Source organism: Hydractinia symbiolongicarpus, chromosome 13 (assembly GCF_029227915.1).
Source record: "Hydractinia symbiolongicarpus strain clone_291-10 chromosome 13, HSymV2.1, whole genome shotgun sequence".
In the NCBI taxonomy this organism is placed as follows: Eukaryota; Metazoa; Cnidaria; class Hydrozoa; order Anthoathecata; family Hydractiniidae; genus Hydractinia; species Hydractinia symbiolongicarpus.
The window spans coordinates 6,390,771-6,412,305 of NC_079887.1; the positions used below are offsets into that span (position 1 = coordinate 6,390,771).

General features: G+C 35.3%; 3 protein-coding genes across 3 annotated transcripts in view; 1 reads left to right on the plus strand and 2 right to left on the minus strand.

Annotated features, from left to right (window-relative positions):
- Positions 1–21,535, plus strand: part of LOC130623665 (pescadillo homolog) — a 103,565-nt gene that overhangs the window by 33,573 nt on the left and 48,457 nt on the right. The window lies entirely within an intron of this gene.
- LOC130624140 (probable serine/threonine-protein kinase clkA) lies at positions 9,028–11,410 on the minus strand. The gene is made up of 3 exons (XM_057439705.1): positions 11,371–11,410; positions 10,237–10,816; positions 9,028–10,144 (listed from the first exon to the last, which is right to left on the minus strand). Exons 1-3 carry the CDS (start codon positions 11,408–11,410, stop codon positions 9,028–9,030), a joined length of 1,737 nt encoding a protein of 578 aa, XP_057295688.1.
- LOC130623668 (3-galactosyl-N-acetylglucosaminide 4-alpha-L-fucosyltransferase FUT3-like) lies at positions 16,065–20,194 on the minus strand. The gene is given in 2 exon segments (XM_057439175.1): positions 16,065–17,535; positions 19,945–20,194. A coding segment is annotated over 1 exon segment (1,302 nt). The 5' UTR covers positions 17,525–17,535; positions 19,945–20,194; the 3' UTR covers positions 16,065–16,222.

A 21,535-nucleotide genomic window follows, 5' to 3' on the forward strand; every position in this document is an offset into this window, starting at 1 on the left:
TAGTTACGCATCCTCCCTGCATTGTTGGGTTAAACAATAAAATTTGGATATAAAATTATTGCGTTATGGTTCTTTTACTCTTTAATAAATGGTGACCACACTAAATTAAATCTTGTTATCAAAATTATTATCTTTTGGTTTTACTTTTTAAAGAAATTCTTTCGTAATATGACTATCCGTTTCTCATTAAAGTCCTTGCTCCTAAAAAAACCACAAATAAATACGCAACTAATTCTTATGCCTACGATTTTATTAACTTTGCAGAAAACATTTTTCAAATAGCATCAGGATAAATTAAACTACTGTGCGTTATGGTTTGGAGTGATTCTATTTATTTAAGAAATTTCAGAAACTCTTTTTATTTGCTACCTAAAGACAATATACAACAAATTGTTTAAGAATTTATTACATATATTGACTTTAACTAAAAAACATTACAAGTGACAAATCACATTTTAAGTTTCTTACAAGATACTGAAGTTTCCTCGTGCACACAAATAGCGAGTAGCTTTTATTATTATAGAGATAATAAATAGGTTTTCTTATCTCTTGATATTCTGATTCACGCATAGTGTCATTTCGACCACATTCTTACCATTACACGCAGCAGGGAGAGGTTTCTTATGAGCACGATAACTAACTGAATCTGTCCCAAGAATTACATTTTGTAGCTTCCGAAGTTGTGTTTATGCTACCATTCATTGGAATACCAACTAGTGATACTAACTACTACGTATCCCGTATCCCGCGACGAACTACGTCTCCCGTATCCCGCGACTAACTACGTATCCCGTATCCCGCGACTAACTACGTATCCCGTATCCCGCGACTAACTACGTATCCCGTATCCCGCGACTAACTACGTATCCCGTATCCCGCGACTAACTACGTATCCCGTATCCCGCGACTAACTACGTATCCCGTATCCCGCGACTAACTACGTATCCCGTATCCCGCGACTAACTACGTATCCCGTATCCCGCGACTAACTACGTATCCCGTATCCCGCGACTAACTACGTATCCCGTATCCCGCGACTAACTACGTATCCCGTATCCCGCGACTAACTACGTATCCCGTATCCCGCGACTAACTACGTATCCCGTATCCCGCGACTAACTACGTATCCCGTATCCCGCGACTAACTACGTATCCCGTATCCCGCGACTAACTACGTATCCCGTATCCCGCGACTAACTACGTATCCCGTATCCCGCGACTAACCACGTATCCCGTATCCCGCGACGAACTACGTATTATTGTCCCAAATTGCAGTTGCAACGTCATCAACAAGGTTTCGCTCGCAAAGTCTTAAAAAAATGGCTTCTAGGGAGATTTAGGCAAGCACCGTAGTAGAAAATTGCATACCACTTGTTAACGAACTGGGCTATCACGATAGAACTAATTTATGAATATTTAATGATTAGCTGAAGTCGCTAACCTTTATCTTCTTTAGTCTTTGCTCTTCTGGGCTGGCGCGTTAACCAATACATTACTTTTTTATCACATCGGATGTATATTGAATTTCTTTAAGCAAAATGAATACAAAATACATCGATCTTCGTAGCACAACTTATTTATAACAACACTGTAACTTTAAAGAGGAAAGGCGTGCAGTCCGGTTACGTATTCGCTTACCTCAGCATTTATAACATGCAGTGCAATTCCTGTGTGCAAAATAATAAAGCAATGACGATGAGAACAAAGTGTTAATATTTTTTTCAAAATACTGAACACAAAGTTCAGGTTATTGACCGGGTGCATCAGTGTCTTAAATGTCTCAGCTTACCATCTCCTTACCAGCCAACGTGAGGCATAAACTAACCTTGCATAGACGAAGTAAATCGCCGTACGTATCTAATTGCAAATCTATTATATATATTATTTAGATTTCAGAATATCAAATCTAACCAGGCTTGTCATGATTCATTATTTCTCTACAATAGACATATTATTTAAACAATAGATCTATTGTTTTTTTAACCCAAAATCCCGGCTGGATATAAGTATAAAGCATATTCTTATAAAAGAGAAGGCGTATAGGTGTACACTATTGTTACAATGAGATACTTCATCAGAAACTGTACATAACGTGAGTTAAAGCTGTCAAATAGCACAGTAATATAACAACAGGACGCTAATCGCTTGAACGAACTCGTTAGCATCATTCGGTATGTTGTAAATAGTATATGATAGATGAGATTTAGTTAGATATAGAACGAGCTATACCGCGAACTGCTAGATCGAGCCTTCCGGCTCGGCCGATGTCAGCAGTGAGTGGTACGCTCTGGAGGCACTGCGTAGTTATTTTGGAAAGAACAGGGATTTGTCGCAATAAATATGGTGTTTTTCCTGTAAATATAATCATATGTAACAACAACAAAAAAGCACCTTTAACATTGGAGTTCACTGCCCGGATACGTTAACTGGTTTAGGTCTGTATAGACTAATGATAACCAGCCGGAATCTCCTGTTATGAATTGCTGAAGCTGAAAGACGAAATTTTGATGGTGGCAGCTAATGCTAAAAAAAGAAATAATGATGCGATAATATATGACTTTGTCGACCTTCACTGATCGTTAAGAAACGCGTTTTGGGCAATATTGAATAGTTAATACTTTTCGCCGTTCCGAGGCATATATCGGAGAATTAGCCGTCCCGAGGCAGATATCGGAGATTTAGCCGTCCCGAGGCAGATATCGGAGAATTAGCCGTCCCGAGGCAGATATCGGAGAATTAGCCGTCCCGAGGCAGATATCGGAGAACCAATTAACTATCCTATAGTGCTCAGAAATTATTTACTTGATGTTCAGTGATAACAATGACAAGATACAAATATTATTGAAACGTTTCTTTGATATGAGGCTGGAATTAAAAATCGTGATGACAGAAAAGCTGATGATAAACGACATTGAAACATTTTCGTTAAAGAGAAAAAAATGAAGCCGTGATACATGGGGATATGAACCCGTAATGTGGTTAATGAGAAAAAGAATGTTGTACATAGACTTCAGATTTTGCGTGACGTAAATGTTTTTTATTGGAGTCTGGGGACAGACTCTTGTGACAGAGAGGGTAATGTTACAATGAGATACTTCATCAGAAACTGTACATAACGTGAGTTAAAGCTGTCAAATAGCACAGTAATATAACAACAGGACGCTAATCGCTTGAACGAACTCGTTAGCATCATTCGGTATGTTGTAAATAGTATATGATAGATGAGATTTAGTTAGATATAGAACGAGCTATACCGCGAACTGCTAGATCGAGCCTTCCGGCTCGGCCGATGTCAGCAGTGAGTGGTACGCTCTGGAGGCACTGCGTAGTTATTTTGGAAAGAACAGGGATTTGTCGCAATAAATATGGTGTTTTTCCTGTAAATATAATCATATGTAACAACAACAAAAAAGCACCTTTAACACAGCCACGGGTCAACCCATGCCATGTAAGGGAAATAATGTTAAAGGTGCTTTTTTGTTGTTACATATGATTATATTTACAGGAAAAACACCATATTTATTGCGACAAATCCCTGTTCTTTCCAAAATAACTACGCAGTGCCTCCAGAGCGTACCACTCACTGCTGACATCGGCCGAGCCGGAAGGCTCGATCTAGCAGTTCGCGGTATAGCTCGTTCTATATCTAACTAAATCTCATCTATCATATACTATTTACAACATACCGAATGATGCTAACGAGTTCGTTCAAGCGATTAGCGTCCTGTTGTTATATTACTGTGCTATTTGACAGCTTTAACTCACGTTATGTACAGTTTCTGATGAAGTATCTCATTGTAACATTACCCTCTCTGTCACAAGAGTCTGTCCCCAGACTCCAATAAAAAACATTTACGTCACGCAAAATCTGAAGTCTATGTACAACATTCTTTTTCTCATTAACCACATTACGGGTTCATATCCCCATGTATCACGGCTTCATTTTTTTCTCTTTAACGAAAATGTTTCAATGTCGTTTATCATCAGCTTTTCTGTCATCACGATTTTTAAGTCCAGCCTCATATCAAAGAAACGTTTCAATAATATTTGTATCTTGTCATTGTTATCACTGAACATCAAGTAAATAATTTCTGAGCACTATAGGATAGTTAATTGGTTCTCCGATATCTGCCTCGGGACGGCTAATTCTCCGATATCTGCCTCGGGACGGCTAATTCTCCGATATCTGCCTCGGGACGGCTAAATCTCCGATATCTGCCTCGGGACGGCTAATTCTCCGATATATGCCTTGGAACGGCGAAAAGTATTAACTATTCAATATTACCCAAAACACGTTTCTTAACGATCAGTGAAGGTCGACAAAGTCATATATTATCGCATCATTATTTCTTTTTTTAGCATTAGCTGCCACCATCAAAATTTCGTCTTTCAGCTTCAGCAATTCATAACAGGAGATTCCGGCTGGTTATCATTAGTCTATACAGACCTAAACCAGTTAACGTATCCGGGCAGTGAACTCCAATGTTAAAGGTGCTTTTTTGTTGTTGTTACATATGATTATATTTACAGGAAAAACACCATATTTATTGCGACAAATCCCTGTTCTTTCCAAAATAACTACGCAGTGCCTCCAGAGCGTACCACTCACTGCTGACATCGGCCGAGCCGGAAGGCTCGATCTAGCAGTTCGCGGTATAGCTCGTTCTATATCTAACTAAATCTCATCTATCATATACTATTTACAACATACCGAATGATGCTAACGAGTTCGTTCAAGCGATTAGCGTCCTGTTGTTATATTACTGTGCTATTTGACAGCTTTAACTCACGTTATGTACAGTTTCTGATGAAGTATCTCATTGTAACAGCTGTGATAAAGACACATTCTAAACATGCCCGCGCTATGCACACAACCATGGACCTTATGATTACACAGCGAACGCCATAACCACACGGCCACGCGCTACTAACTCTTAAAATAAAACCAACAAAAATAATATTAGCATATGTTTTAAAAATCACCAAAATGTGAAAAAAATCCACTAAAAGATATTAATTTAAAGTTTGTTTCTCCATAATATATTTTTGAGAATATAGTGAGCTTCATAAATTAATTCTAACCATGCTGTGCTTATAGTGACGATTGCACAATGCGCTTCATGTCTCTGGTTAGCCTACTATATTTTTCGCGACTTTATTGTGATCGCTCGCGTATGGTAAACAAATCACAAGCCCTGAATTTTATCAATTAAAAATCATAAATTGTTTGCAGCTTGCTAAAGAAGTAAGATGAAATGATCAGAGCTAGCTATGGTTACAGTAGCAATTTTAAAAGTTATAGTTTTTAGTTTGCACGTCCCTTTTTGTTGGCCTTTGTCTTTTGTTTTCCGATTTCCAAGAATGTAATTTCAAGTAAATAAATGTACAAAAATGTTAATAAACGTCATGTAATAAATAAAAGTAATAAAATTATTTATATATTATATAAAAACGAGTTAAAAAATTTTTCGTGAAGATGATGTAGACTAAAAAGATTCGAGAAGGAGATAGCTGCGAGAACGAAAAAGAGAGGACTGTTGGGGACTTGATGCCTAATGTGTGCCAGCTATTAGAACAAACAAACAACAAAAATAAATATTGAAACAACAAACAATATAAAAAACAATATAATAACTAAAACAGATTGTCAAAGCCTGGCTTCGTCACATGCGAAGCTGAAGTCATCAGCTGGCTCCACGTTAACCTTCACAGAACGACTACCCCTCAGACACAACAAAGCAGAACGCATTATTACAAAACTTAATTTACATCTTATCCATGACATTATTCGTTCATACTTTTGTCCCGTCTTGTTAGCAATCTTTTCAGCGAGATGTTTGTGAAATATGGTACCTTCTTGACTCATACCTCCATTAATGGAAAAAACAAGTGGAGCCATGTTCAAGGTTGATGACGCGGTCGTTATATTTCCTCTTCTTTTCGCTCTCGTGATTCCTATATATTGCTGCTACTGGAATGTTCGCTTGTGAATTGGAGTTGACATTGGTATTTCGAACGTCGAAATAAGCGGATTGTCCCGGACGCCAAAAACCGCGAGCTCGTATATCTAGTCGGGCTTCATCATTTTCAACGGGTTGTAGTTTCGGTTCAATTTCAACGTCATTGCATGCCATTTTAAGAAGGTTTGCCTCAAAATCTCTTACGTTGTCGTGACAAATAGAAACAAATCCTCCCTTTTTGCAGTTCATGGCATGATTCGTATCGAATGGTTGTCCACATGCACACTTTGATGGTAAGTTCTTGACTTTGCGATTATATCTTAAAGCCAATGCATCACGGAATTCGTCCTTTGATAAATCAAATCCTTGGTCTTTCAGGGGGAGGACAGTAAGCCAACTTGATGCGCCTTTTTCGCAATTCTGAGAAAGAACTCTTGACAATTTATTATCAAGTTCACTGATTACATTCTCACGTTCTTGTCTCTGTAAGGCTGTGACTAATTCCGTTCTGTCATGGCGAACTTGTCTTATAGTTTCTTTTGAAGGGATGTCGTTACCTTGAGATACAATCACTTCAACAAGGGGTGCAGATATGGCCAATGATGAACTACAATCAATTTTCGCTTTTTGAGTCAACACAGGTATGCCCATTCCGCCATCTCGAATTGGTAATTTGAACAGTTTACGATCAGTTTCAGATATGGTCTCTCCAAACAAAGCAGGCAGGAATTCGTCCTCAATGACTTTATCAAGTGGTGTGAGGAAATCCTCCATATTTGGAATAGTTCTCATAAAGTAATTGAATTTATGCATTTCGCCATGAGTATAAGCAGCAAATGCGGCTTGTGGTTCGCTAATTGCGATCTCAGCTAATTTTCTCATTTCATTGCACCACTGATCCACTTTTTCCGTTGCATACTGCTTTTTATAATCTGCACTACCAATTACAGCTCCTAAGTGACGTTTTCCATCTATTGTGTATTTAATAGAGGAGCCACTAAATTCTTTTTTGGCAAGTTCGAGTACCCTATCGTCCTTCGCTATTAACCACGATTTCGATTCATTAACATGGTATCCGTATTTGCGTCCTTCAGATATCACTAAGTTCCACCATCGGAGTAAACCGTTCACAGTGCCAACACCTGTAGCATCGTCCGCCAACCAGACCTGCTTTACGGAAGCGATAGATCTCAATCGATCCTGTATAATAACGGTACTGATCGCGTAAAAGGACATAGCAAGATTGTCTCCCTGAGTTGTGCCTTCTTGTGATAATAACTCAGTTTCATTTCGTACAATAAGTCTCGATGCCTTTCTGTAGGTATTGATTAGTATCGTGGCAAAGTGTGGACAAGTATATTGTACATTATGAAGTGCAACATTTCGGTTTAGTGTGTTGAACGCATTACTCGCATCTACCAGTATGACAGCCTCGCATTGTTCAGTCTTGAAAATAGTTCTCATCGCATGAATAGCAGCTTCGGCGCCACTTTCGACACCTGTGGCGACTTGAAGTGGACCTGCGGCTATTTGTATGTCTTTTTTGAGAGCCCATTATACGGCGCAATGTCTCACCAACTCCAATGGGTCTGACACCAGGGTTTTTGTTCAACGGGATTAAATTACATGCGACAAGAGAATCGATTGTATTAGGGTCTACAATTGTGGTAGCTAATTTTCGAGTCAGAGTTGCGATTTGTTCTAGAAGCTCTTTTCCTTCCTGTTTGAACTTGTTGTTAACCAGCATATTTTTAAATTGGTCGGCATCCATCTTTGAAGGTCCTGCTGCACCTCGTGTTTGCTTTGCAGCTATTCTTATGAGGTCTTCGTTGATGTTGTCGAAGTATGAATCTTGCAGCTGATTTAATGGTCCTTGTAATAAACTATTTGGTAGTATAGTAGCTGGAGACGGATGTTTTGCTCGAAGTTCTCTTATTGTCTCGTCATCAGCAGGTAACACGCCAGAGTCATTATTTTCAGATAGAAATTTTATGGCTGCGCTGACCTTTCCCTCCATCATAAGCTTTGCAAAAATTTGGGAAACGTCTGCTTCGGTTCTCATTTTACTACTTCCAAGTCTTTTCTGAATGGTTCGTCCCTCTTTTAACAGTAGTGTAATATTTCCTCCTCTCCAGAGTTGTAAACGTTCGTCTAATTTTGCAGCGTGTTCTTTCGCTTTACTTTGTCTGGAGGGTTTTTGAAGAAGCAGACTAGGCAAGACCATGAACGTTTTAATGGAAACGGGTTTTAACTTCGTGTCTCTGTTAAATTGGTCTAGCCAATAGGACAATTCGCGTATGAAAACCTTCCCAGCTTTTCCAGACGGGAGCATGAAAAGATTTTTACGCCATTTAATGATCTCGTTATATGCGTTATTTAGGTGAGTTTCATAAACGACTGCTGGTATACCCTTTGTCTTTTGTTAACCTTTCTGTTTTAAAAGTTTTTTTGTTTTTGTAAAATTTGTTTTTAAATGGTTTAACTACATATTAAATAAAAATATATTATCAGTCTTTTTCACTATGTGAAAAATGACCTTGCTAACGTCAGCAATAATTAGCACATTTTACGAATTTGGACTTTACTAAATAATCTCCTGGTCTCTGGATTACTTCTGTTAGCTTCACCCAAGTATATTCAATATTTAACATAGATTTTTGGGAAAGGAAGAGCTCAAAACGAAATTCATTGTTGTTTTGCCCGGTGGTTATGCTGGCTGGCTATGTATTCACATCATTCTAAAAACATGACCAGTGTAAAAAATGTAAATAGATCGTTTCTGCTTAGTTAGGCGTAATGTTCTTTTAAAAAAAATCTATTTTTTAACCGGATGCGGGTTAAGACCCGAAACAGGCAAACGATGTGACAATTTCGTGAGGAATGCTCAAAGAAGTATACCCTTTTTAGGGGTAACGCTCTTTCATTTTCGGTTTAAGTAAAAAGAAAAGCAAAAGCCTATTGTCACCCCTTTTGAGCTAAACCAGTCACCAAAACAATTTAATTTGTAAAAATACTTTACAACTTCGATTAAAATAAAACACAGGCTACATTACGTGTTGTTAAACAGTTAATTTAAAATAGCGACATTTATTTTGTAATTTAACGTGTTGTTTCTCCGTTTATTTAAAATAGCGTCATTGATTTTGTGATTTAACGTGTTGTTGCTCCGTTCATTTAAAATAGCGACATTTATTTTGTAATTTAACGTGTTGTTGTTCCGTTCATTTAAAATAACGTCATTGATTTTGTAATTTAACGTGTTGTTTCTCCGTTCATTTAAAATAGCGACATTTATTTTGTAATTTAACGTGTTGTTTCTCCGTTCATTTAAAATAGCGCCATTGATTTTGTGATTTAACGTGTTGTTGCTCCGTTCATTTAAAATAGCGACATTTATTTTGTAATTTAACGTGTTGTTGCTCCGTTCATTTAAAATAGCGTCATTGATTTTGTGATTTAACGTGTTGTTTCTCCGTTCATTTAAAATAGCGTCATTGATTTTGTGATTTAACGTGTTGTTGCTCCGTTCATTTAAAATAGCGTCATTGATTTTGTGATTTAACGTGTTGTTGCTCCGTTCATTTAAAATAGCGCCATTGATTTTGTGATTTAACGTGTTGTTGCTCCGTTCATTTAAAATAGCGTCATTGATTTTGTAATTTAACGTGTTGTTGCTCCGTTCATTTAAAATAGCGTCATTGATTTTGTGATTTAACGTGTTGTTGCTCCGTTCATTTAAAATAGCGTCATTGATTTTGTAATTTAACGTGTTGTTTCTCCGTTCATTTAAAATAGCGTCATTGATTTTGTGATTTAACGTGTTGTTGCTCCGTTCATTTAAAATAGCGTCATTGATTTTGTAGTTTAACGTGTTGTTTCTCCGTTCATTTAAAATAGCGTCATTGATTTTGTGATTTAACGTGTTGTTGCTCCGTTCATTTAAAATAGCGTCATTGATTTTGTAATTTAACGTGTTGTTTCTCCGTTCATTTAAAATAGCGTCATTGATTTTGTAATTTAACGTGTTGTTTCTCCGTTCATTTAAAATAGCGTCATTGATTTTGTAATTTAACGTGTTGTTGCTCCGTTCATTTAAAATAGCGTCATTGATTTTGTAATTTAACGTGTTGTTTCTCCGTTCATTTAAAATAGCGTCATTGATTTTGTGATTTAACGTGTTGTTGCTCCGTTCATTTAAAATAGCGTCATTGATTTTGTGATTTAACGTGTTGTTGCTCCGTTCATTTAAAATAGCGTCATTGATTTTGTAGTTTACGTGTTGTTTCTCCGTTCATTTAAAATAGCGTCATTGATTTTGTGATTTAACGTGTTGTTGCTCCGTTCATTTAGAATAGCGTCATTGATTTTGTAATTTAACGTGTTGTTTCTCCGTTCATTTAAAATAGCGTCATTGATTTTGTGATTTAACGTGTTGTTGCTCCGTTCATTTAAAATAGCGACATTTATTTTGTAATTTAACGTGTTGTTGTTCCGTTCATTTAAAATAACGTCATTGATTTTGTAATTTAACGTGTTGTTGCTCCGTTCATTTAAAATAGCGTCATTGATTTTGTAATTTAACGTGTTGTTGCTCCGTTCATTTAAAATAGCGTCATTGATTTTGTAATTTGACGTGTTGTTGCTCCGTTCATTTAAAATAGCGACATTTATTTTGTAATTTAACGTGTTGTTGTTCCGTTCATTTAAAATAGCGTCATTGATTTTGTAATTTAACGTGTTGTTGCTCCGTTCATTTAAAATAGCGTCATTGATTTTGTAATTTAACGTGTTGTTGCTCCGTTCTTTTAAAATAGCGTCATTGATTTTGTAATTTAACGTGTTGTTGCTCCGTTCATCTAAAACAGTCATGGAGCAATGTTATTTTCCGGAAAAGGTTTTGCCTTATCATGATCAGTTAAACAAAAACATTAAAAAATTACAGCAGCTACCAGACCCTATTTACCATAAGACAATAAAAACAGCCAACTGTTTCTACTAGAGTCTACTAAATTTGAAGTATTTTACTTGTTTAACTTGAAGTACCATAGCTTACTAGCGACAATACAAGTTGCAGATCAGAGATGTGAGGATAATTAAAATATAACACTTATGTTGGCTAGGATAAAAAGCACCAAGCTGGATAAAAATCTTAACAAAACAGCATTAATACAGTTACCTATCTAGCTAGCTGTTTGACACTTTTGTCCACATTTGAAAAATGAGGAGAAACTGCCTGTGTCTCAATATTTCTGTCCAAGATTGTAGGCTGGCTGTCTAGTATGTATCTTTTTAGCCGTCAACATCTTCACTTAATTATTGAAAGTAAGTACACTATAGTTTCGCATGGGAGCCATAAAACCATATATACAGCCAATGATGCTAGGTATAAGTATAGAGGCATTTTTTATACCTTCAAGGTCTAAGCTAGTTACAAGACGCAGCGCTTCCATTACAATCTCGCGCAAATGTAGCGCGTATCAACCTAATGTTTTGGAGAAAATAACATAAAACGCGGAAATCAGCTTATAATCCTGAGCGTTACCAGACACTCCTTTTCTTGTGACTTTGTTTTTTCTATACGGCACATCGTCGCCAAAGTTTTTAAAAAAATTGAGATAAAAATTACCCTCCTTATCTTTTCGCTATAGAGGGTAAAAAAGATTATATATAGCACAAATATTCCAGAAAAATACTGTATATGCCGTCTTTACAAAAGTTTTTTAATTTTCACATATTACAACAGCGTTTATTTAAAAAAAATTCGTTGCGAAGAACTTTAAAAGCTCCATATAAGAGTTCAATTATACATTCACATGATATATCGAAGTGAAAGTTTACTAGAAAAATTTAAATTTGGAATATTAATAATTACTGATCGTGTTCACGCTTTTAAGAATATCATTTTCAACATATCTATGGTCTATAGTTTTTCTTTTCCAAGACACATATCGGAAAACAGGTTCGGAATAAAAACGAACATATTCAAAATGTCACATAAATTCACTTAGTGGTACATTGTTCTTTCAAAAAATATTTGCACGCATCTTTGCAGATACTAAACACGCAAATCTTTGTACATGTAACAGACTTAACCAGTGGGCAACTTGAGGAAAACCCGCCAGACGTTCTGTATTTATGTATTCGATTTGCCACCGGCAAAATGTTTAGTTCATCTTCTATTTCATTCTGAATGGAATACATCTTCTTGTAATGTCTTCTTCTATGCTTGCGATTCCGATTTAAGTGTGCAATGTCAATGACATTGAGAAGTAAAATAAACAATAGCAACATCGCTAAAACAGATCGACTTTTGCACATAACTAACGAACTAACACTATAATGATAGTTTTCACTAATGATATTTGTAAAAGCTTTTTACAGAATGACATTCAACACAAGCTACAAAAAACGCGTTGAAGTCACGCAGCACACACATCGTAAAGTTTACAGAACATACGTCACTGGTATAAATATTGACAAAAGACAACATATCGACATATAGTGATAGAATGTCATCACAATGAAGATTGTTGGTACAAACAATGATGTGTCAATAATACCATGCCAAAGATTGAAACAATATTTGTTAAAAATGTCAACATGACAGAAACTAAAACTGTTAAGGTTTGATAATACTTGTTATAAGAAAGTAATATTAAATTTTATTTTATTTTTTATTTTTTAAAGTTTTTTGAACTACACTATCTAAAAAAAGAGATTAAATTTTACTACGAGTATACAAGCTACAAGCTTTCTCGCTACAATTTTTCTCGCTACATTCTTTCTCGCTACAATCTTTGCTACAAGCTTTCTTGTTACAAGCATTCTTGCTACAAGCTTTCTTGTTACAAGCTTTCTCGTTACAATCTTTCTCGCTAAAATCTTTGCTACAAGCATTCTTGCTACAAGCTTTCTTGTTACAAGCATTCTTGCTACAAGCTTTCTTGTTACAATCTCTCTCGCTACAAGCTTTCTTGTGACAAGCATTCTTGCTACAAGCATTCTTGCTACAATCTTTCTTGTTACAAGCTTTCTTGTTACAAGCTTTCTTGTTACAAGCTTTCTCGCTACAATTTTTCTCGCTACAATCTTTCTCGCTACAATCTTTGCTACAAGCTTTCTTGCTACAAGCTTTCTTGTTACAAGCTTTCTTGCTACAAGCTTTCGCTGTACAATATTTCTCGCTACAATCTTTCTCTCTAAAATCTTTCTCGCTACAGTCTTTCTCGTTGCAAGCTTTCTTGCTACAAGCTTTCTTGCTAGAAACTCTCGCGCTACATGCATTCTCGCTACAAGCTTTCTCTCTAGAAACTTACTCGCTAGAAACTCTCTCGCTACATGCATTCTCCCTACAAGCTTTTTCGCTACAAGCTTTCTCGCTAGAAACTCTCTCGCTACAAGCTTTTTTCGCTACAAGCTTTCTCGCTAGAAACTCTCTCGCTACATGCATTCTCTCTAAAAGCTTTGGCTTTCTTACTATGTTAGATACATGAAGTTTAAACTTAACATAGTTCACCTTTTAACGCTTACAATTTTAAGGTAGGCTTAGAATTAAAAATATTTGGTTTTAAAATTTTCACGGAAATGATTCCGGCATGATTAACGATGGCCTCTACGGCTCACTTCTTTTCTTAATAAAAACACTTCTCCTCTTAGTCAAAACACTTTTCTTACTTCATCCAAAATCTTCTTTTCCATTCGAAACACTTGTCTTTTAAAGTGTGAAACACTTTTCTTCCATGAACTCAAAATAATTCCCAGACCCAATTTTGTCCCAAATATTGATTGAGCTAGATTTTAATAATTCCCGTTTTTGAATAAATGATATACCAGCAATTAAGTGTATTAGTGTGGACCATATACGTTAGACGAAAATTCTTGTTTATAATAAGGCATTTCTTCATATGAATCAATGCACATTTTTTTCTTAGAATACCAAAATTCTAACCAGACTGGTCATTATTCTTCTCTATTATAATAGCCGTATTCCGTCTGTCTGTCTCTGCGCGGACCCCCGCTGAGTTAGAAAATGATGTTACGGAAACACAAATATCAAATGCGATCTATTTTTATCCACTTTGTTGCCACGGGTAAATATAATGGACGGGCGAACCTGTGGATTTTTCCACGGGCAACGACTAGTCTCTTTAATAATAACTGTATTCTGTCTGTCTTTTTGTGCGCGAGAAAAAAGCCATGTTGCGGAAACACGAAAATACGACTATTTTAAAACCGTACCGTTCACCCGTTCTTTTTATATCGCAATTATTGTATGCAAAGCACGGCTACAGAATCACGTAGACGCAGAACGTGTATTATCACTGATATATAACAAGAAAAGTCAGTTTTCACAGGACAATACAACAGAGCATAGACACCTAGCTAGCTATGAACTGTATTTATGCTGTCATATTAAATTTATAATTAGTGTGCTGTTGTTTTATTCTAGGTAGCATTATTTTTGTTGCTTTTGTGTTACCAATCTAATATAAAACTCATGTTATGCCTAGCTAAGACATGGCTCATGCCTAGCTAAGACATGGCTCATGCGGTGCCTCGAACTGAAAAAAGAAAGACTCTTTAGACATTTTAACAGCCAAACACAGTTGACTGTATTTCCTTTGTTAAATAAACGTGTTTGGTGAAGGTTTAAGCATTACTGGGGTGATAACAAGCTCTTGCCTGTGTTTTTATTTAAACCAAAGTTGTGAGAAAAGGGCATTGGCGCACTGCTATAAGTGCTATACATAAATTTGTTATGAAGTTTCCCTGCACTAAGTGTAAACGCTGGTACTTCTCAGGAATAATTTTTAAGCTTTTATGTTATTTTATGTTTTATGTTAAGTTATTCGTAGATATAAGAAAAGGCTGTTCTGCTATGATGAGGTAACAAAAGGATGTTTTTATTTCGATCTTAAGAACGTTGTCATTTGAAAATGTTACACTCGTAAATCAACATCCTTGTGACTGTTTTACTGGATTTGCCACATACTGTATTTGCGTACTAAAGCGATTCACCTGGCTTACTTTAACTTAATCGCTCAATCTGGCGCTTTGGCACTTGGTCTTCTTGTAAGTCTCTATAACAATACCTGTATTTTCAAATTGGCTTACCCTGTGTTCCAGTGAACAAACCGCATTAATAATATTAATAATCCCGTACAAGTAAATTTCACTACTTCATTCTAACAGCCCGTCTACGATGCACGAAATTTGTAGGACAAGCAGTTACCCGTGAAATTTTCCCCGGGCTAACAACTAGTCTCTTTAATAGATGTAACTTGTTCAAAACGGGTGTTCCAGCTTTTTTTCCGGAATCTTTCTCTTTTTCTTTCTCTAATTCTTCAATATCACAAACTTTAACTTAAATAATTTTATCGAAGACATAATTTCGCTAGATCCATAGAAATGCATCTTACGAAAATTAATTTCCCCAAATTAGTCATGTGGAGATATTTTGCGATAATTTTTTCGCAAATAAACTATTCTACAAATTTAGCATTTTTTTTCGCAATTTTATTTCATCCATCTAACTTGCTTAATTTGCACATGCTCACATAACTATCGCATAAGATGGCCATTAAATTAAACAAAAAGTCAAAATGTCCTGGGAACGAGGTTGATTTCATGCTTCACTGGATGTCCTATAATTATTTTAAGAATTTATCCACACTAATTTAAGAAGCTAAAGGCTTGTCTTCACTCTTTATCTCATCATTTAGTGCACAGGTTACACAAAGACTCTTCACAACCGTATTTTAAGTGAAAAAGTACCAGCAAATTAAATTGTAATCTTGCTACTTCATTTGTTTACTTTGTCTGCCTTTTAAAGCCACTAAATGGGACAGAAAATACCTGGTATTATTAGAACTTTCAATACAACTTCCAGTGCATAGATAACGCAGGCATAACCTTGACGTTTATGTTTTCTTGTGTTTTCATGGTCAAGAGCGTTTCTGTCAGGTTTTTAAAATTACCATTGCGCATGCGTATGTTGCTTGCGTCGCAAATGTGAGCGAGGTTTTAATTGTCAGCAGCATTTTCTAGATGTTTCAAATAAGTTGAAGTCCGACCTCTTGCAAATATATTCGAATACAGAAGAAAAATTTTGCATGAAATTTATTTTCTAACTCAAATACTGACAATAAATATAATTATTTTCAAGTTCTTTACAATATCTAAACTGATTTTAAAAGCTAACAAATTCTCCATCAAGCCAGGCCCAAATTTAAAACGTTTTTGTAGGACTTTTTTATATTTTGTCAAGAATTTATCCACGATCGGAAATAATTTTCAGGTTTTCTACAATTTTCCGTACTAATATAAGAAGCTAAAGGCTTGTCTTCACTCTTTATGACATCATTGAGTTTAGTGCATAGGTTACACAAAGACTCGTCACAACCGTACGGCGGAGAGACTAACTTCCACTTTGTTTTCCATTTGAAATACTCGTTAAATTTTCTATCGTCTTGATCAATCTCTTTTAAGTGTTCTGCTAAATGTTTTGGTGTTTTAAAACTCATTGCATCTATAAAAGAGCCAGGTATAGCTAATTTTGGATTCGAATAGTTTGAACCACCAAGTACAATTGGTATCGCATTTGCGCGAAAACCTTGATTCCAATATTTCTCTGTGATTTAATCCTCGCATAAATTATTTTCAGCTGCATAATAAAATTTATATTTTATAAGTTCAGTAGTGCATTCTCTATCCGGACAAGCTAATTTGTGATTAAATCGTCTAGCGCAACCACCAGCAACGTCGATAGTTATGCCATGCTCTTCTAGTTTGCGAGCCAATTGGTCGCGTAATGTTCCACAATGACCAACAAACCATGCTACTTGTTTCGTTTTGCCTAGTGCGTAATTTGTACGATCTGGAGGAAGTTCGTGCGTAAGTTTCTTATGCCATCTGTATGGCATTTGTACATCTGATGCTAACCTGTAAGTTATGGACCAGTTAAAGTATTTATCTAAAGGCTGCACGTTGGCGGAGTTAAATGGATTTTCTAAAACAAAATACACCCATCTCTGCTTTGGATTTCGGATTTTCATTAGGTTTTCCAGCTCTCCTAATGAGGGCATATCCCTACCATGAAAAAGGACAGCATCGCTCTCACTAAATCTATTTCGATCGTAAGTCAATTCGCATCGAACAAAATCACATCCGCATGTTTTAGTGTAGTCTTTATGCGGTTGGTAATATGGCCAAGGTTTATCTCCAAAAAAGCTAGTGTACACAAGAATGATTTTCTTTTGAACTGTTGAGCTCTTGATCGTTGTTGTCGAGGTTGAAATGACCGTTGTTGTCGAGGTTGTGCTGTTTGTTGTTGTTGAAGTTGCTGACAATATGGCATTCGAAGTGCTGCTTTTCCGTAACAGTTCGATATGTCTATCTAAGTTTATTTTTTCCTCAGTTATGACATATTGAGAATGTTTATAAGGCTGTACGTTCACGACCTTAACCTCAGCATTAAAGTACACAATGAAAATAATGAAGAGTGAAATCGCCACAAGAAAATAAAATGCTTTGGAACAACTTGAGTTGTCCTTTAGAGGAAGCATATTGATCACATCTAAATGGAAAATTACAGTCCAAAGTTTTTTCACAAAAAAATAAAAAGTTGAGCAGATCATATGCTTTGAAAAAATTTGCATTTTTTGTGGTTTATTGCAGTGCAGGTTCAAAACTCCAGTGATACTAATACATTTTTTATCAATACTAGGCTCCACCACTAGTAGGTCGAATTCCTAGAATTTTTTTCCATTTTTGAACGCCCCTGAAAATAATCTTTTTCAGGTCCTATTCTCATATCTTATAGTAAGTATAAAAGGTACGAAAATAAAATGGCCGAAATGAAAATGTGAGGAACTTATTAAGTGCAAATTTCGGTAAATATCACACTAAACGTCTCCAAAAACAATTCGTATTAATACGTTTTGCACATCGTAAAAATAAGCCGCAAGATAGCACGAACCCTAATCTATAATCTTTAAGGGTTACTTAATAGAATTAAGAAGAACATTAAAAATTAACAAAATGATTCATTTTTGTATTTCTTTTGTTCCTTAAAACACGCAGTATTATTTAGTGTTCAACAACAGAAAGTTAAAAAATCTGTTGAAACGTGTATTTAGGAAAATGCGTTTCTATATTCCAAAAAAACTTTCTAGCAACAAAAATAAAAACAGATACTGCGGAAAATAACAAGCATAAAAATATTTCGTAGATCACCCTTATTAACTTTTCACGAACAACACGATTTGATTTGAACTGAGACTATCGTGAGCAACATAACTGCCAAAACATGGGTTTTCAAAACATGCAAGATGGAGACCGTTTTTTTATTTTCTTGATTAAGATTAGGATCTTTCTACAGTTGCACTCATCTTTTCTGTTTCAAAAATTTACAATTTTTTAAACAAAATAGAGTGGTGGTGCATCGAAATCTATTCTTGGTTTAACTTCAACCCAGCTCTAAATATTGTACGCAGTGAAATTATACGAAAGCTAATTGGTAGTTACATTTACTCCTCTTTGTATTATGTTTTGTTTGCAGGTACAAAGTTGACACACAACTTTATTGACCAATAAACTTGAACAAATGAGCAGTCATAAGGTTTTTACCCAATCAGAATTCATCAAATACCATAATTATTGACATAAAAAAGCGAATGCGAGAAAAAAAATTTCCTTAAGAGATAGAATAATTATAAAACCAATTAATGAATTTAATTCTTCAATTTCTTAAGGAAAGTTAATATAAAGTAGACTTAAAACTCATAATTTGATAATCTGTTTAATTATTCTGTGATAAATAAAAGAATTGTGGAAAATTTAAAATTTTTCTTTTGTTGGAAAAAGTACAAACCCTGGGCTCTTTTAGAGAATAAACAGGTCACCCTTAACGTCTAGGCATCCGCTTAAATCCCTACACCTCCCCATCACCTTTCTTTTGGGTAACTCTGCGTATAGACACGCCTACGTGCAGGGGAGGAGGCAGAGAAGGAGGAGTGGGAGAGGGTACAGTCATGTCCATCTGGTGAAAATCAAAAAAAAAGATAAGCATAAATGGAGACTGAAACACACAAAACAAACACCTTTTATAAACATACCTACTTAAAGTGGGCTGGCACGTTATACTACAAAAAATATTTTCGGCATCTTTTTTTAATCCCATATATATTCTTAAGAGTTGGTTTAACCATTCGAATAATTTTTGCATGCCTTAATTTCTGTTTACGCCATAAATTTTACGTAACGTCGTCATATTTGAAAATATGCGTTTTTTACTGCTAATGATAATTTCTTGAAGATAAATAAAAACATACGAAGAGCAATGTATTTGTCGCAGCCAAGAAGTACTAGCTTTTTTTTTTCACCGAAACTGAAGTTGTTGCAAAGGCGGGAATACACAGTAAAACATTTTTTTAGAAATACTTAAAATTTTTCTTTTGAAATTTTCTTTTTCTATTGTGCGTGTGTGTATACGTGTTTTGAAAAAAAAAAAGTTGCGGAAGTAAAAATATGACGTTGATGCGCAAGGTAGTTTTGTCTGTATGATAATGATTTTAAACAAGGAAAAAAAACGTTAAGAAACACGTTCCTGCTGGGTAAAACCATTAACTAAGGAAATATCAAAAAGCTAAAAAAGTTATCAAAAATAATTTTTCACGTTCCATATCTTTGTTTACCTGGAGCGACTTTGATTTTTTTCAGTCGTCGGTTTCCTTTCCCCTTTTTTTTAAGATACGAAAAATTTAACCGTTCAGTTGGTAAAAATCGTAAACTTTTGCAACACGTTAAATTAATTTTTATTGCGTTTATTTCTTTTGTAAATATAGGACACGACAGAAATGTTTAGAAAAAAAAATTCAAATGTTTCTAAATAAATATCTCAGTCTTTTATAAAATCAAAATGGTGTGTTATACTAAAAAAAACAAAGTATTTTGACAAAAACTTTGAAATAAAAAATACACAAACCTTGAGTCGACTTAACATGTTTATCATTTAGCTTTTCTTACCAATATCTTTCACTTTATTCATAACTTCAAAACAATGAAAGCACAAAATCGATTCCATACAAACATGTCTGCAAAGAAAACGTGTTTGCAACAGAATGAAGATGTGAATTATTTACAAATTTTAAAAGCAAAATACTTGTTTCTTCTTTAAAACAATCTTTAAAAATATCTGTTATTGTATACTTCAACCTAAACATAAGAAAAAAACAAAAAAATATTTCTGTTAACCTTTTCTTGCAGTTTATTGAACGCTTTCTAACGATTTAACGTTGTTGTCTTGATGATCTAGCGTTTACTTTATTGGCAATGATCTATAACCTTGTTATTGTTCTCCTTCGTGGTGTTTTTATTTGCTCTCTTCTATTAAAATCGAAACAACAAAGGTGAATTAAATGTGTCTTTTGTTTTAATTAAACGCCGATTAAAGTTTTAAACTAGCTGCTCCTAATCATTGTTAAAGTAATTAGTCACTTAACCCTATTCCTGCTGGGCCTTTTAGCGGCTCCTCTATACTGAGGGGGGGGGGGGGGGGGGGCTGATTCGACCCCTTCATAATTTCTACAATTGTTGTCCGTTGGACTTGAAACTTATCACAAGTGTTGTCCAGGTTTTAACAAACAATTTGGTGAAAAAAAGACGCTAGCATTTTTTGGTGATGACGTCATCAAATTCGGTGACAGAGAAACACTTTGAATTTTGTTAATTGTTGTATAATTGCGATGAACAACAATAATAATAGAAACACAAAATAATAATAACAATATAAACTAAGAATTGACATAAAGCTTTCAAAAACATGTAAAAAAAATTTTTAGCAAAAAAAATTTTTTTTAGAATTTTGCTCAACATAAAAAAAGTGTTGAAAAAATAGTTAGGAAAAGTCACCAAATTTGAAGGCGTAACTATAAACACATAAAAAGTTATTAAAAAAAGCTGGAGAGGGGGGCGGGGGGGGGGGCGCTATCAGTCGTTATTACGGAGTGGCCGCTATCAACTTCATCAACAAGGCAAAATGCCTTTGGAACGAGGTTATATTTTCTGGTTATTTGGGGCAGAATTTTGAGTCACTTTTGGAGTTTATTATGATTAACACGCGCAATGCGGTAAAAAAAGAATCTCTTTAATAATAACCGTATTCCGTCTGTCTGTCTGTGCGCGAAATTTATAATTATTGCTGATATCCACTTAAACAAACCTCAAGCCCAGGGCCTGTAGCGTTTTTTGATATTATGATGAAACGCGTACGAGGTTCATCCTCTCATATAAAAAAACGCTACAGGCCCTGGGATCGAGGTTGTAGTTGAACAAGGAGTGAATAATAGCTGATATAAAAAGAAAGAACATCAGATGACAGAAAATGATAATACAAAAATATCAAGTTTTGATACCATTACATTTTTAGGCAGCACAATATATCGCAAGCGAACTGAGAATTACTTAAAGATGAAAAGGTTATGTTCTCTTTTGACATGTAACATTAGAACTTCAACTGCAGAATAAAAACTTTTATACAAATATGTATGGTTTAAAAGCAGTAAAAACAGTAAAAA